The following is a 16,815-nucleotide window of genomic DNA, read 5'->3' on the forward strand; positions in this document are numbered from 1 at the left end:
TTTTTTTTAAATACTCTCCTATAAATTCAGCAATCTCTTAAGCTAATTTTTTTATCAACTCTATTTTCTCCATGATTTGTGAACTGAGTGAGTGAGTTCGGTTAACGCCGCTTTTGACAGTATTCCAGTTATATCGCAGCGTGTCAGTTTAACGTGGGAGAAAAGCCCAAAGTGATGCAGGTCTCAGATGTTTACCACTTCTGTGAAACCCACGATCACGGGTAAGGTGCTGACAAACCTAGAAACATAATCGGGGTGAACCGGGATTCGAACCCACAATCATAGGTTTCTGGCGTGCCCAAGGGACGCAACTCTGCACAGCGAATCGCGGCGCCTTAATGGCTGGGCCGCCCGTGCCCCTGATTTGTGAACTGACAGTCACCGCATGAAACCATTAGACAATGCTTCCTGTCATCACCATATAAAAGTTGGATTCACTTAAAAAGAAAACCATAATATTGATTTGAACATGTTCATTTAAAAGAATATATCATAGAAGGTTCTCCCATTATTCTAAAATTACACAAATAATAGAATAATTTCAAATCATTATATAAAGTAATACAGAAATACAAAAACAATTAATTCCCATGTTGACCTGAAACTTTCACATACTGAGGCCACGCTTCCATTTCACATTGTTAATTTCTGCAGTGTAGTTCACCAATTCCGTAAAATACTTTGTAAGTTCTGCACAAAAGGGATTTTCCGATGGGTACATTTCTGCATCAAGAGTACAATTCTGCAAAATATTCTGCGACCATGGAAACGTGGAATACGTCAGAGGACTGATCAGTGAAGTCAGTGATCCTGACCACCTAATGTTAGTTGTCTCTAACAACATGTAAGCATGAGTTTCTGAAGACGATCTTAGCATTACGACTGTCTAACCTATTTGAACAGAATCTCTAGTTCTGATCATTATTGTGGCTATTAGAAGAAAGAGGAATAAGTGTCTGACTAGACAACACCCTATATGTAATAAAAACTGAGAATGGAAGCAAATACTTTGGACTCCATGGGGTGCAAAAAGGTATATGTGAATATTTGAACTGAGTGAGTGAGTGAGTGAGTGAGTGAGTGAGTGAGTGAGTGAGTGAGTGAGTGAGTGAGTGAGTGAGTGAGTGAGTGATTTGAGTGTGCATAACACTACATCACAAATATGACAGCTATTTGCAGCGAGCTATAATTTGAATGAGGATTTACAAATACTTTATATTGTATAGGTTGTTGGTAGAGTGGCACACCAGGAACCTTATTTTTATGAGTGGTATCTCCAAAAGCAGGGCTGTGAGTACCAAATAATCACAAATAGACCCCTGTAAATCCCTGAGATCCATTCCACAGAACGAAGTGCTTAAAGATGATCGTAATTCCCTACGTACAATAACTTATGACAGTAATGTAGCGCTAAGATGATCGTACATCTCATACTTTTATATAGACTTACGATAGTCATTGCACTAAGATGAATGACATCTCATTCTTTAACATAGATAGTCATAGTGCTAAGACGATCGTACATCTCATACTTTAATATAGACTTACGATAGTCATAGCCCTAAGACAATCATACATCTCATACTTTAATATAGACTTACGATAGTCATAGCACTAAGATGAATGACATTTCATTCTTTAACATAGACTTATGACAGTCGTAGCCCCAAGATGACCGCAAATCCCACACTTTAACATATAGACTTACGACAGTCTTAGCGCTAAGATGATTGACCTCCCATACTTTAACATAGACTTACGATAGTTGTAGCATTAAGATCTGTGTGTTGGATAGGTGTATAATAGAACACTACAAACATCTGCTATGTTCAGTTACAAAAGTTTAAGTGATAAGATCTCACTCACCTGTGTTCGTACATTCCAACAGGATAGGTCGGGCCACTTCAGAAATGTTCCGTTACTTCGGTGTTCTTCTTAGGTAATGTCTTCTATGACGATGCTTCCACGGGTCGGTCAACATCAACATAAGTCAAACTTCAAAATTACCGCTAGTCCACCATCCCAGACTACTAGTGAGTGAGTATGGTTTTACGCCGCTTTTAGCAATATTCCAGCAATATCACGGCGGGGGACACCAGAAATGGGCTTCACACATTGTACCCATGTCGGGAATCGAACCCAGGTCTTCGGCATGACGAGCGAACGCTTTAACCACTAGGCTACCCGACCGCCCCTCCCAGACTACTAAACTTTGCTGAGGTCAAGTCAAAATTCAATGGTGGTTGTCCTCACTGACCTGTAGCATTTGAGGGCTGTAATTCTGAACCAGTTTTCAGTGCTTCAGTTTTGTTACAAATTGGAACATATTTGTCTTGTTCAAGCAGCAGTACGTGTAAACTCTTTGGACTAATGAAATACGGTGCCACTTATAGATCTTTGGACCAGTCCCAGAAAAATCAAATTTCTAAGTCTGTAATTTAAGTGTATGTCACCACCCTCACAAGGAACTAGTTGCCACCCACGTCTCTCATCCACATCACAAGGTATTGACAAATTCATCACACATCAAGCAGGTGACATGAAACCAGTGTTGTATTTTGCATGACTTGTCAATACGGTCTCACATACAAACAAATTCTATCACTGATCAACTCATCATCAATGTGATCAACAGCATTTCCTAAATCACTGCCTGCAGCCAATAGATCCTCCCAATACTGACACACAGCAATCTGTTGTTGTATATTGCAAGGTGACAATCATGATGACAGGCTCAGCAGAGTAATGGCACCATGGTTAGCAGAGTTTCACACCTGACATGTTTCCGACGCAAACACAGGTGGGAACCTCATTAGTGATGGGAAACAAGGTGACTAATAACACTCAGTTGGCAGGATCCTGTGGGATATTTAATCTGCAAGGGCAGTTATTCATAGAAATCATATCAATGCAAAAACAGAAATTATGTCACAATAGATATGTGAACCCTTCTCACACACAGGAGTCCCAAAGAGGGACAGGTCAGCCGAAATTGCCTAGGCAGAAGGCGACCTCTTAAACACCTAATGCAACAACAACAACAACATATTCATACCTTGAGATAGAGAGAGAGAGAGAGAGAGAGAGAGAGAGAGAGAGAGAGAGAGAGAGAGAGAGAGAGAGAGAGAGACACACAGAGAGAGACAGACACAGAGAGAGACAGAGAAAGGAGAGAGAGAGAGACACAGAGAGAGAGATAAGAGTGAGAGAGAGAAACACAGAGAGAGGAAACAGAAAGAGAAAAGAGAAAGAGAAAGAGACAGAAAGGAGAGAAAAAGAGACAGAGAAAGGAGAGAGAGGGACACAGAGAGAGAGAGAAGAGTGACAGAGAGAGAAGACACACACAGAGTGAGACAGAGAGAGAGAGACAGACAGACAGAGAGAGAGACAGAGAGAGACAGAGAGAGAGAGCATGCGGGCATCATCAGAGATTTTTGATGCACTTTCAAATGTACTGAAAATAATGACCCTCCTCTAATGCTTGACATATTTATGATGCCCCACCTCCAGTTCTTGTACATTTTGTCATGACCCTCCCTAAGAAGACAAAATGCCAAAGCACTTTATATTCTATTATATATACTGTCCAATTTTTCATGACCCTCCCCGAATATAAGTATTATTTTTTATGACCCTCCCCTAGAGAGTCATATTTATTGGTGACCCTCTCCTGTTTCCCTCTGACCCAGCCCCCCATTAAAATAAATGACCACTCCCTTAATAGATAGGTTTTGGATTCTTGTGCAAAATTGTTTGTTTACAATAAATAACCAGTTCCTAAGCAGTACATAATTGTCATAGCAATAAAGTTGACAATGTTTTTAGGTATCAGTGAAGCAAGGCCAGATATTTGTATACCTTAGTCATACATTAGACATACATGTGACAAATACAGGGTATCTAGTTTTGATGTTACCTTTCTTTCAATATGACAAGGACAAGAGCTGACAATCATAATGTCGGAGGTGGTAATGCATTATTAGCATGTGGCCTTTGAGCCATCCTCATTTCCCTAGTGTATTACATCTCTGTGTAATGTATGTAAAACTCCAGAATGCCAAAATACACCATGTTGTCTTGGAGTATCCCATGGTATTTGATCAGTATGTCAAGGGTATTTATCATCCAAAACTGGCTCCCACAGGAGATATCGCTTGGATGAGATCAAGCAATATCTACACTGTAGATATCGCTGCAATGAAATTACATCACAATGCTTTGCAGACCATTGTGATGTCACTGGTTAAACTGGTTAACCGCCACAGGCTCATTAACAACTTCAGAAATCTCTCCTGTCACGTTTATCGTGTCGGCCATTTTGACGTCTTGTACTTGATGTAAATGTATTCCGACACGCTGTCATTGTGACTGACTTACTGAGGTAAGCTCCAATGTTCATACAGTTTGGCCCTCACTCTATGAAGGTTCATACTCCAATGAACTGACACAAAGTGAAAAATACACTGTATCCTTCTTTGCAATACAATATGGTTTGAATTTTTGTGAAACTTTTATTTCACTAGTTTTAGATAGTTAGACATAACTCAACATTGACAATCAATTCCTGCAGTTCTTTGGCATAAAGACCAAGACAATCAAAAAACAGAAATCGTCATTGGTCTGGCCTAATCAAGAAATCATCCAACAAGATTGTCACATAAATAATTCTTGCATACAATGAAACATGTGATTAAACATGGCCTTACCTTAACCTGGCAGGACTAACACTTCGAGGGCGTGGCAGTTTGATAATATCGGTGGTACTCCTGGAGTCGGGTGCTGGCAAGGAACTATAGGGAGACTTCCTTAGCGTCAGATCATCTGGAACAAACAGCCATCAAATAAACACACGAGCAGAGACAAAAGCTTTCATATTCTTCTGAAAATACACATTTGAAATAATGAAGTGCCTTGCAGAACAAAATATTGTCAATCTTTATGCCATGTACTTTACTACATGTATTAGCAGTGAATCTTTTTATTAAACCTTTTAAGCATAGTGTATACCAACCAGTGAAGTAGTGACGATAAATTCATTTGTTATCCCCTTACAGGGAATGTTAATGCAATTGCTGATGTACAAATAACTCATCTGAGGTGGTAGAATACTGTCGTGTTATTTTAGAAGGTATATTTCAAGGCAATACATAGAATATCAACAACTATGCACTGATATTCTGTCATTGGTGAACCCAAGTTTCATCAAGTCAGAAATTGCTGCAAGATCCTTTCTGGATCAGCTTCAAACAGAGCCAAATTAATACTGTACTCACTTGCAGGTTTATTTTGAAAACTTGAGAATAATCTTGCCAAAGGGAAACTTTTTGATTCCTCAGTTGGTTTAGGATCTGGAATATGAACAAATGAACTTGCGTAAAACGACAATGCAGCATCAATTTAATATCATACATGTCAACACTTTCTGAACCGTTTCAAAATGTAAACAATCCAACTATCAAGCACATCCTTACCTTTTGTTTTATTGGTACTATACATTTACAAAATATTTGCATAATAAGAAGGACATAAAGCTAGATCTATTCCTGAATACTTTAAATTCATTTAGCTTGACTCATCTGTTTGTTTGTTGTTTTACGCTGCACTCAGCAATATTCCATCTATACGACAGCAGTCTGTAAATAATTGAGGCTGGAACAGACAATCCAGTGATTGGCATCATGAGCATCAATCCACACCATTGGGATATGATGACATGCATCAACCAAGTCAGAGCCTGACCACCCAATCCTGTTAGTCACCGCTTACGCCAAGCATAGTCGCCTTTGATGTACTTGTGGTGATACCAGAATAAAGGAGTGGCACAGTATAGCTAGCATATCATGACAATTACTCCTACTTTATAGGAAGCATAACATCTTACAAAGTTAACACAATATCATTTTAAACCATTTCACAGAAAATAAAAGAAATTAAAAAAATCATACAATAATACAACCATATGACAAACATAGATTTATTCTTGAAGTTAAAATGAACAAAATATGTTTATAAAATTTATACCATATTCATAAAATATTGTTCATAACATAAACCATTATGTTAAAAAGTTTGCAGATACATATTCACATACCAGCAATGTAACATTTATGAGACAATAGAAAGTGAGTTACAATATTATGTCGCATCAGCAATTTTTCAGCTATACTGTGACAGATAAGACAGAGAGTTGATTATACGTCCATAATTATCTATTTTAAAATTACATCAGAAAGAACTATTCATTGCCATTCTGAGGAGTTTGAAATATAGGGGTGAGTAACCTTATTCCATCATGTTACTGCAAACTGTGCAAAAATGCCATTAGATATTCTCAAAACCGACAAATATTAAAGCATCAAGACAAATCATGCTAATTTCCATGTTATACATGACACATGCTGCATGCAGTGTATATAGTTGTGGAAGCATTACATAAGTCCCACTACCATGCATATATAGGTGAATAAGTTTATAAACAAACAGTACATGTATGGATGGATATATGCAAGTCTTACATGAGAAACCACCACTGTGGTTCATATTTGATTGCACCTGGGTTTCTCGCGATTCTCGATTCGCAAGTTTTTTTGAAAGAGTTTTTAACTTGCTGGATGTATCCTTCGAAGTTTGGCCAATCATTAGATCCTGAAAACGACTTTCAAAATCCTCAGTTTTTACAGATTCTAAGTCACTGGCATAACCTGTGTAGGGACGAGGCAAGTGGTGTTTGAGTTTGGGTGGCCGGCTCAAGACTGACACGTGATTTGGGTGTGGCGGCAGGTCGGCTGGACCTGTTCAAATAAGCAAAGTCGACATAAGTTCACTGGTATATATCAACTGCTGGTCTGTGACCGGGTTGTCTTCTCCCTCCCATTGTATTTATAGAACAATCTGAAAAAATGTCATACAAAACTAATAATGGAAACAATGTCACATATCATCTGAATTCAGGCCTACAATAGAAAACCAGGATATGTACACACTCTAGTTAGAAATAGCCACACAAATTACAAAAAAATTCACAACCCTCATAAAGTTTGGATCATAGTGATAAGAACCTGGCACACTTTCAATGAAACTAAACAGTAAAACATGCAGATCGTAACAAACGGAAATATCTCAGTGATTTACTGTGTTTGGTTCCATTGATAGTGTGCCAGGGTCTTATCATTATGTTTCACACTTTATGAGGATTGTGTCTTGTTGGTAATGTGTGTGGTTATTTCTATTTATAGTGTGTACATAGTCCATAGTTTGGTAGCTCTCTGATGGTTTTCTTTGGTGGAGGCCTGTAAATAGGCATTTTATCCCCCAAGCTTGACAATAATTCTCCCAAGAATGATAATTTAGATTCATGAAGGAAAAGATGCTGAAAAAATTACAGTAAACTATGGTTATAACGGACTCAAAGGGACCACTAATATTAGGTATTATAACCGCAGTTCGTTATAAGCCTATACACAGCACATACACTGCACATATACAGCAACTGGTCGGGACCCAAAATAAGTTGGTTATTCTGTCAATTCATTGTAAGCGTGTTCGTTATAAACATAGTTTACTTAATAGTTTATTAATTCATCACAAAATCCTATTTCAAACCAAAGACAATAATGTCATGTCTTGTGTTTGGGATCAACCATAATTCTCAGAGAGGGAGGAATGGCGCCTAGAATTCTGCACTTCAGATTCTGCACTAGAGTCTGTACTTCAAAACTAAAAAAAATATTTGAAAGGAGAACAAGCATTTATTTTTACTCACAATACTTTATATTTCAGACCAGCCATCACGCCCAGTGAATGATTTATTTTTGTGGGTACACTTTGATCACAATTAGTTTTTCAAGTATTTTCTGCAAATTTACTGATAATAATGTGTTGTGAAAAATCATTTCTAATGATGAATACTTTTATTTTACATAAAGTTAATAAACTGAAATTGAAAACATCATTGAAGAGATCTTAAACAAATTTCATATTATGGTTTCATTTTCAGGAGGGCAAGGATTAAAAAGTCCTTTTCTATGATCTGCTATAGGGAGGGATAAAGTGAGTGAGTGAGTGAGTGAGTGAGAGAGAGTGAGTATGGTTTTACACTGCTTTTAGCAATATCACTAGGGGGGGGGCACCAAAAATGGGGTTCCCACATTGTCCCCATGTGGGGTATCGACCCCGGGTATTCGGTGTGACTAGCGAACGATTTAACCACTCGACTACCCCACCGCCACAGGGAGAGGTATAACCCTTAAGACCACGTGTTACTATGAGCATACAGACTGTTCACAAATGTGCATGCCAACAAGTACATGTGACATACAACTGTCTGAATATATGTGCACAAACAATGCCCACTCATCATCTGTGTACCGGTAGTGTAGGGGTGTCATGCTTCACCAATGTATAGATCATAGACATTGCAACTTTACGTCAGATGATACCATAAACAATATGACAATCTCATTAAAATCAGATCTAAGTTCTCTCTGCCGCTAAACAAAGATCTGAGGACATCCCATTACGGGTCACGTCACAACCTTTTGCGAACTTTGACTGACCACTGAAATGACTAACGAGAATTCGACATCAACCAATTAGAAAGCAGCTTTCTTGAGCTTTACGGCACTTGTTTCAACCTGGCAACTTCCATTTCAGACTACGCTTGAAAAATATGTTGACACAGTTCTCGATTAAAAATTTGAAAACTGAACAAACAAACATTCCAGAATGTCTAATATATGGTTGAGATTGTATAGCAGTGCTTCCCACGTACTGTGCAACGCGTCCTCCGTTCAAATGTTTATCCCACGGAAGCGAAAGATAGACGATAATTTTGACGGAATCAGTCGTACAGCCGTAACTGTCATTCGGAATACACTGTGTTAATGTTTTCGAGTTTGCATGATTAGAAAACACATTCCGACTGTCACTTTCATGATCTGGTAAGCAACGCTTTGATTGGTCGGATGAAAGGTCGTTCTGACATGACCCGTAATGGGATGTCCTCAGATGGGGATAACGAGAACTAAGATCTGATTTTAATGAGATTGAACAATATGCCTACCCATGTATCGATTCATGAATTTAATTCTGTATTTTTAAAAGTAATGCCTTCTACGTTTTGCAAAATAACCCAGTCAGATGACTACTCAGGCTAGCTTTACCTTTCCACCTGTCAGAAAACAAGATGCTAAACCAGATTGCATCATACTGAGAGACCGAGCCTAAATTAACAAGTCGAGTAAGTTAAACACAAACTGGTTGACAACCTCTTGTGGAATCTCAAACAAAAAAATAGCAAATGAAGTTTCATGATATAAGTATACTATAGCTAATGTATCGATACTTGAGGTAGGCGTATTGTGACACCTCTATGACGTATCTGGAACAATTAGTGTCTACAGTCTCAAAGCTCTAATGCATTCCTTTCGAGGACTCAAAATGCTGTTAAACTAAAAGCTGAAACTAAGCAGAACAATTCAAGATGTGGCCATTAACAGGACTCTCTTGAGGCAGTGTACAAGCTGTGGATGAAACTACTCACTTTGTTCAACCCAATAAGATTATAAAGAACAGTGAGTGACGTCATTGTGAGACAGAGAAAGGCCAACTCATCAATGTGTGAGAAGTGTCTATAGAGGATCTATCCGTCATCAGTGGACATCATTTCTAAAAAAGATGACAGAAGTGTCATAAAATCTAAGGCTGATGTAAGCGACTCAGGTTTCAGGACTAGAGAGCTGTGGAAAGAGAGAAAACTGGGACTATGACATATAATTCTCATTTCAAACCTCGCCTGGGACTGGAGGGTGGTGTGAGACAGGTACGAGGGAGGGTAGGGAGGGGGGGTTTTCCCCGCGGCTCGCTGCTGTGAGATCTCCGATGTCTCATAGGGTATTGAGGACCTAGGTTCCAGAAACAAATGATGGTCATTCGTGTTATATATGCAAAAGGGCTAAATTGAACTGAAAACATCCATTTTTAATTTATTTTTATCTGTGTGATACTATTTCTAATTAACAGTGTGAGGTGAAATAGGGTTCAATGCATTCCCAGATTATTGCATTTATACAGTAAAATGCATGCACATGTGTGTGTGTGTGTTTTTGTTTGACTCCGAGCCAACCAGTCCTTGCTTTAGCCCCAGGCAGAGAAACAACAAGTACCATTTTTAAAGTCTTTGGGTATGACGCGACCAGGGATCGAGTCACCAACATTCTGCTCTCTAGGCAAATGCTCTATCCACTAGCCCCAGAGGCGGAATGGTTATTAGAATAGATAATCATTACAGATGAAAACAGTGTTACATCAGGAACAATACGAAATTCAATGCACATATTCCTCCAAAATCAACAATCCTCTGTTTGAGAAAACATAACTGCTAAACACTAACCCAACATTGACACCACTACAAACAATCCAATGAAGACAGTAGCATGACGCCAGTGCTGACTAATCCATAATTTACAATTACATCTCGTGTTTGTTGTACAATACACACATCCACAGCGAAGGGACCAACCATTTATCATTCATTGAGGGGGGGTGGGAGAAGGGGTGAGTAGGCCTGGGATTTTTTTCAGTTCTCTTTTGGTAAAAGTGGAGGACAAATGTTTTTTTTAAATTTAATCAAACATTTTTGGGAACACCTTCTGTATTTAAACTTCTCCCCCAGCCACCATAACATGGTCAGCCCCTAATTGAATACACATCAGCAGGTGCTTGCTGTCACACTGTAAAGCTGATCATCATCATCATCATCACTTCACAGAATACATGGGGCCAATATGAGGTTTAGTGTATATGCTATTTTAACCAACGAATCAAACCATGGCCTGGTTCCATATGAGGGAAACTTGCGAGTACACTGACCAATGAGTGCTCACTACATCGCACAAATCGCAGTATTTCTTAGATAACATGCGCCACTGCTTCAATATCTGCTGCCGGCAGTGAGGCACACGTAGGGTTCACACAAAATGCATGCACGGAGTATAGGGTCTATTTGACGTCTATGACTTATACACAGCCTTGTTATATTGAATGCACGGAGTATAAGGTCTATTTGACGTCTATGAGTTATACACAGCCTTGTTTCATTGCATGCAAGGAGTATAAGGTCTATTTGACGTCTATGACTTATACACAGCCTTGTTATATTGAATGCATGGAGTATAAGGTCTATTTGACGTCTATGAGTTATACACAGCCTTGTTTCATTGCATGCACGGAGTATAGAGTCTATTTGATGTCCATGAGTTATACAAGCCTTGTATCATTGCATGCATGGAGTATAAGGTCTATTTGACGTCCATGACTTATACACAGCCTTGTGTCATTGCATCATGGAGTATAGAGTCTTTTTGATATCCATGAGTTATACAAGCCTTGTATCATTGCTTTTATTGCACATCACAACTACACTGTATACCAGCCATATGTATTCACAGGTGATGGAGGAATGTATACAGACCTGCGGTGCGAAGTAATGATGAAGTCATTTAATCAACAGGTTGTGTATCAATAATAGGGACCGCATCTATGGTCTAGTTGTGGAGCGTCCACCTGGAGAGCGGAATGTGGGGTGTTGATCCCCAGCCGCTTCACACCAAAAAAAGTAAAAGATGTACTTGTTGTTACCCTGTCTGGCACTCGGCATAAAGGGGCTAAAACAAGGACTGGTCCGCTAGGAGTCCATATACTGTGACTGAGTGGGGTATTCATGTTTAAGTGAGGCATGGGCTAGCATTATAAAAATCTGCATTAGTCATAACTAATACAAGCATTGATACTGACACCTGGTGTCATATGTACAGTTGAATGTTGCTCTGTGCTGCAGTCCAATTGGTCTGTTAATAATTACTGGTAAGTCGGATCAGACAAACCAGTGGTTAATAGCATGAGCACCAATCAATGCCATCTTGGTACATGGTACACATTGAATACAGTCATGCAAGGTAACCACCCAATCCCCATTTGGACAGGTCTTTAGTCTGCTCAGGGCTTTCACATCAAACAACGACACCACATGCACAGACGCAATTTGTTTTTGTTTTTTATATGTTTGTTGTTTAACATTTTATATGATGGCAATCTCTAAATAATCGAGTCTGGACCAGACAATCCAGTGATTGATATCATGAGCATTGATCTACGCAATTGGGATATGATGACATGCATCAACCAAATCAGCGAGCCTGACCACCCCATCCTGTTAGTCGCCTCTTATGACAAGCATGGGTTGCATAAGACTTTTAACCCGGATCTTCAAATATATTTGCAGATACAAACTGACGAAGGAATATACCAGGAAAGCTTTGGGACATATAGGAAACTCTGTATCAGTGGTTTGCATTATAGTAATCTGTTAGACATTTGTACTAAGGTCTTTTTCTGTATGAGTTGGCTTAAAGATGGATTTCTCAAAACCTTGAGTAAGAGGGTGAAACAAAATTTTACACTTGTAAATTAGGGCAAGTAGGAAAAGTGAGTGAGTTTGGTTTTACGCTGTTTTTAGCAATATTCCAGCAATATCACAGCGTGGGACACCAGAAATGGGCTTCACACATTGTACCAATGTCGGGATTCGAACCCGGGTCTTCAGCGTGACGAGCGAACCCTTTAACCACCTGGCTACCCGACCGCCCCGCAAGTATGAAGAGAATGAATACCATTTTAAATTGTGTAATTCATTATCATTTTTGCGAAATGTGACAGAATAACAAAAAAAAAACATTTACACATTGGGTGAATATGGGTGAAGCTACAAATAGTATTAATATCCCATGATTTAATCAAACAATAACTGGTCAGTCAGCATGTATGTCTGGGTCAGGAACGGAAACATCTTGTAATTCCGTATTTGACATAATAAGCGTCCAGGGCGCTCTCAAAATTTTGGTGAGAAAAAAAAACATAGTTGAAAGAATAAATTTCGTGGTTTATGCTGACAGCTTGAAATGTTTATGTACGACAGATATTTTTTTACCAGAATTAAATGCCAATAATTATGGGTGCATATAACACACGAGTGCGTATTATACACGGATAAATAAGTCTTGTGTACATTGATCAATCGGAAGGGGTGCTAATTGGGATTGTTCACTAGCCAATATCTTAGCAAATGTCGCCATGGGCGCTTATTAGAGCGGGGCGCTTATTACGTCGAGTACGGTAAATATTTTCAGATGTGTGATTACCATGTTCGGGATCACTTAGAGTTGTCCGATCTGTAAGCCAAGTCATACAAAAAAAAGCCTCAGAATCTTTTATGCAGACATGTATACTTATAGTTAAAGTATCAACAACATCAAGGCAGAGTCTGAACTGCTACATGTCATATTGAGTGTTATATCTGTGTACACGTCCCTCCACCAAGCTTGACCTCACCTGTCGGCCGAGTGACCACCCCCTCCTCAGAGTTGACCGTGTCACGGTCACTACCTGGTCTGGGTATGCGGGCTTTCAAGTCATCCAGATAACCACCTACGTCAAACGTGTACATTCATTGTACCTCACTGTCAATATCACCCCTTACCTCATATGAGGAGAAAAAAAAGCACTCACACACATCAGTGAGTTTGGTCTAATGCTGCTTTGAACAGTATTTCAGTCATTTCCAGAATCAGCTTAATGCGGGAGGAAAGCCCAAAGTGGTGCAGGTTTTAGATGTTTAGCGCTTTGGTGAAACCATGAACACACGCATAGTGCTGACAAACCTAGAAACTTGGATTCAGGGTGAACTGGGATTCAAACCCATGACTCACAGGTTTCTGGTTCACCAAAGGGAAGCAACTCTGCTCAGCAAATTACAGCACCTAAGACAACTGGGCCTCCCTAACCCCATCTACATACCAGGGACTACGTACACTGGTTAAGCGGACAAAACAACCAGATACATCACTGCATTCACTCCTCTAATTGCTAAAAAGCCCCATAACCTTCCTAAGCAAACATTGGCAATAATATTATTAAAGCAAAGAAAAACATTTGTGTTTGATCTCTATAAACAGATAATGTAGCTGTTGATTTTGAGAAATCTCCTAACACTTGCAGCTGATATTTACAAATGAATCTTTGCCAAAATTAGTAAATAACCTAGAAATCCGTAACTGACAAACAACATCACAACACAGTTGATATCTCAGATTATTTTACACAGAAAGCTCTATTGATTACCTCCCCTTATTCCACAAATTCTACATGAAGCAAATGTAATGTCTACAAGACTCAGATCAATATCTACATATGTTTGGTACGTCTAAATGAACTATTCACACAAACACAAATTCAACACTGCAAATTAGAACAAAAGTATGCTGTCTAACAAGCCCAGCTTTAAAGGATATATAAATATATCTATCAGGAATATGTATTTATTCAATAAAGCCAGAAAAAAAAAAAAATTATTTTTTTAAATTACAGTTTTTTTTAGTATTAATTTTTGTCTGACATTTACGAAAAAGAATGTACAACCAAAACAGCAGCAATGTTGCCATTTCATGATAGACAGGTTGGGTGTGTTTGACACATACAGATTGCAAAAACAACCACCAATCTGAAAGTGCATGTCGTATGATTGACAGGTGCATACCTCGCTTCTTGCGCATGATCTCCTTGAACTTCTCATCTATCTGCTGGGCGGCCAGGGAGTCAAGGTCGCTGTGGCCATCCTCGCCACGGTGGTCGTCTGGAATGTACCGGTACTTTCAACATTAGGAACATCTTTACTACCATGTAGGCAGAACTGAGAAATAGGTTGAACGAGGTCACACTCTTGGACCCATATCCTGCGTCTAGACATTGTACTTAGTGACTAGTGCCATATTTGATACTGTCTAAAGTCTTATATACCATATTCGACGTAATAAGCGCCCCGCTCTTATAAGCGCCCACAGCGATATTTACTAATATATTGGCTAGTGAACAATCCCTATTCGCACCCCTTCTGATTGATCAATGTACACAAGAATTATTTATTCGCGTATAATACGCACTCATGTATTATATGCACCCTTAATTATGGGCAATTCTGGAACAATATATCTGTCGTATATAAACATTTCAACCAAGAAATTTATCTTTCAACTCTGCTTATCACCAAAATAATATTCTAAAAAGAGCACCCTATTTCTAAATTTGAGAGCGTCCTGGGCGCTTATTACGTCGAATACTGTATATTTTTTGTTTGTTTACAAGACAGACCGACAAAAATTAACTGAAATTAGAAGAAAAATGTAATGACATTCACCTTGTGAAAAAAAAATATATCTGCTGACTCGGTTTTACAATTAGGTGAAATGAATAACACACATGAAATATTATCAACGCAGTTTGTAAGAAATGGTGAATAATATATATTATAATCTTTATTCTAACAAACAAAATCAATCAATACTTTTTCGGCATCTTCCCAAGTGAAATTTCTTGTTTTTTTATTCATTAGTAGCAGTACTAATCTAGAAGTTGAATTATATTTTTCAACCACCTACATTGAATTTTAGGCAAAAACTTTGAAAACCAACAAATAAAGATAAAGGCCTAGGGGGTAACAAGCAATGCTAGATTGACAGAGATAAAAGTGGATTATGAATGATTTGAACCAATTTAAAAGGACTGCCTGTTGGTCTGAGCCTAGACCCCCCTTTAAACTGTTACACCTTGTTGTGTCTACCTTACACACTGATTGGGGCTTATTGCTGGTAGGAAATGTTAGTTGATTGATTATTTTATTAAATTGATAATATGAGCATCAGTACAATTCAAAAACATAGTAATTATACAAAGTAAGAAGAATGAAGGCCAAACTGCAAGCTGTATATAACGTTTGGCAGGAAACAGATATTATGAGTTTCAGTAATCTTCCAATTTGTCGATATGAACATCTATAAGCATCACCTCGAGACAGCAGAAATGGAACACCTGCAGGGACTGACCATTGTTTACACTGCAGTCAGCAATATTACAGTCATGATAACAATATGTAAACAAGTCAGAAAAACTGGGGTAGATATGAGAAACAATCCAATTGTCCACAAAGATCAACCACAAGACGCCACAAGTATAAAGGGGGATAACTCTGTAAGGCATGCCAAATGCTTCAACTGCTTTTATTCCCAAGGGTGGCCAAGAATTGAGTCAAACTACTCCCAAACTTTTAGAGCGACATTTTTGACACATCCTTGTTGTTGACATTTGTAAAATTGTTGATACATGAAGTTGACTTTGAAATCTAGCAAAGAGTTAGAGAGTCAGTTTGTCCACTTCGAGCAATGTTCTCAAGCGTGGATGCAGCTTTTTGGAAAAAGGAGGTACACTTAAGATTTAAAAGCATGGATGGAAATAAAGAGCCTGGCAAAAGAAAGTATACACTTGAAAATTGAATTTGACCAAAAGAATTCCAACATTATCAAAACGGGTATACATTTCTTGTTTGTTTCCCTTTTAGCCACTATCAAACATGGGTGTATACTTTCTTTGTTGGCAATTTACTTGGAAACAATTGGTGCAAGATTAGTAAATTAACTGTTATATTTGGTAAAAAGGAAATGATATTGTTGTATGTTTTAAAAATGGGTGTTCACCCTGCACACACACACACCCACCCTGCCTCCCTGTAGAGCTGCACTTTGTTCTCACCAATATCATAGCATGCAACACCAACAAGAGGCTACAACAGACTTTGTCTCCAGGTTGGGAATCAAACCCAAATTTTCTCCTTGACAAGCAAACAATCAAGCACTTAATCAAAGGGTAGACAAAAGCAAAATAATAATCCACTCAGTTGATTAGTAAGTCTGAACAGTAATATTAGAGCTC

General features: G+C 38.6%; 1 protein-coding gene across 14 annotated transcripts in view; it reads right to left on the reverse strand.

The window, feature by feature from the left end:
* The window catches only part of LOC124138722 (trichohyalin-like), a 147,268-nt gene that overhangs the window by 98,017 nt on the left and 32,436 nt on the right, over positions 1 to 16,815 (reverse strand). For 8 of the 14 annotated variants that reach the window (XM_046505547.2, XM_048396185.1, XM_046505553.2 and 5 more), the window contains exons 6-10: positions 14,591 to 14,686; positions 13,387 to 13,482; positions 6,516 to 6,791; positions 5,274 to 5,348; positions 4,707 to 4,821 (exon numbers count right to left, since the gene is read on the reverse strand). In XM_046505547.2, coding sequence (XP_046361503.2) covers positions 4,707 to 4,821; positions 5,274 to 5,348; positions 6,516 to 6,791; positions 13,387 to 13,482; positions 14,591 to 14,686 — 658 coding nt within the window. The remainder of the gene's footprint in view (positions 1 to 4,706; positions 4,822 to 5,273; positions 5,349 to 6,515; positions 6,792 to 13,386; positions 13,483 to 14,590; positions 14,687 to 16,815) is intronic. The other 6 variants (XM_046505552.2, XM_046505551.2, XM_046505557.2 and 3 more) reach the window with 4 other exon arrangements.

The sequence above is a fragment of the Haliotis rufescens genome, unplaced genomic scaffold (genome assembly GCF_023055435.1).
Source record: "Haliotis rufescens isolate VD_foot unplaced genomic scaffold, xgHalRufe1.0.p SCAF_15, whole genome shotgun sequence".
Taxonomy (NCBI): domain Eukaryota; kingdom Metazoa; phylum Mollusca; class Gastropoda; order Lepetellida; family Haliotidae; genus Haliotis; species Haliotis rufescens.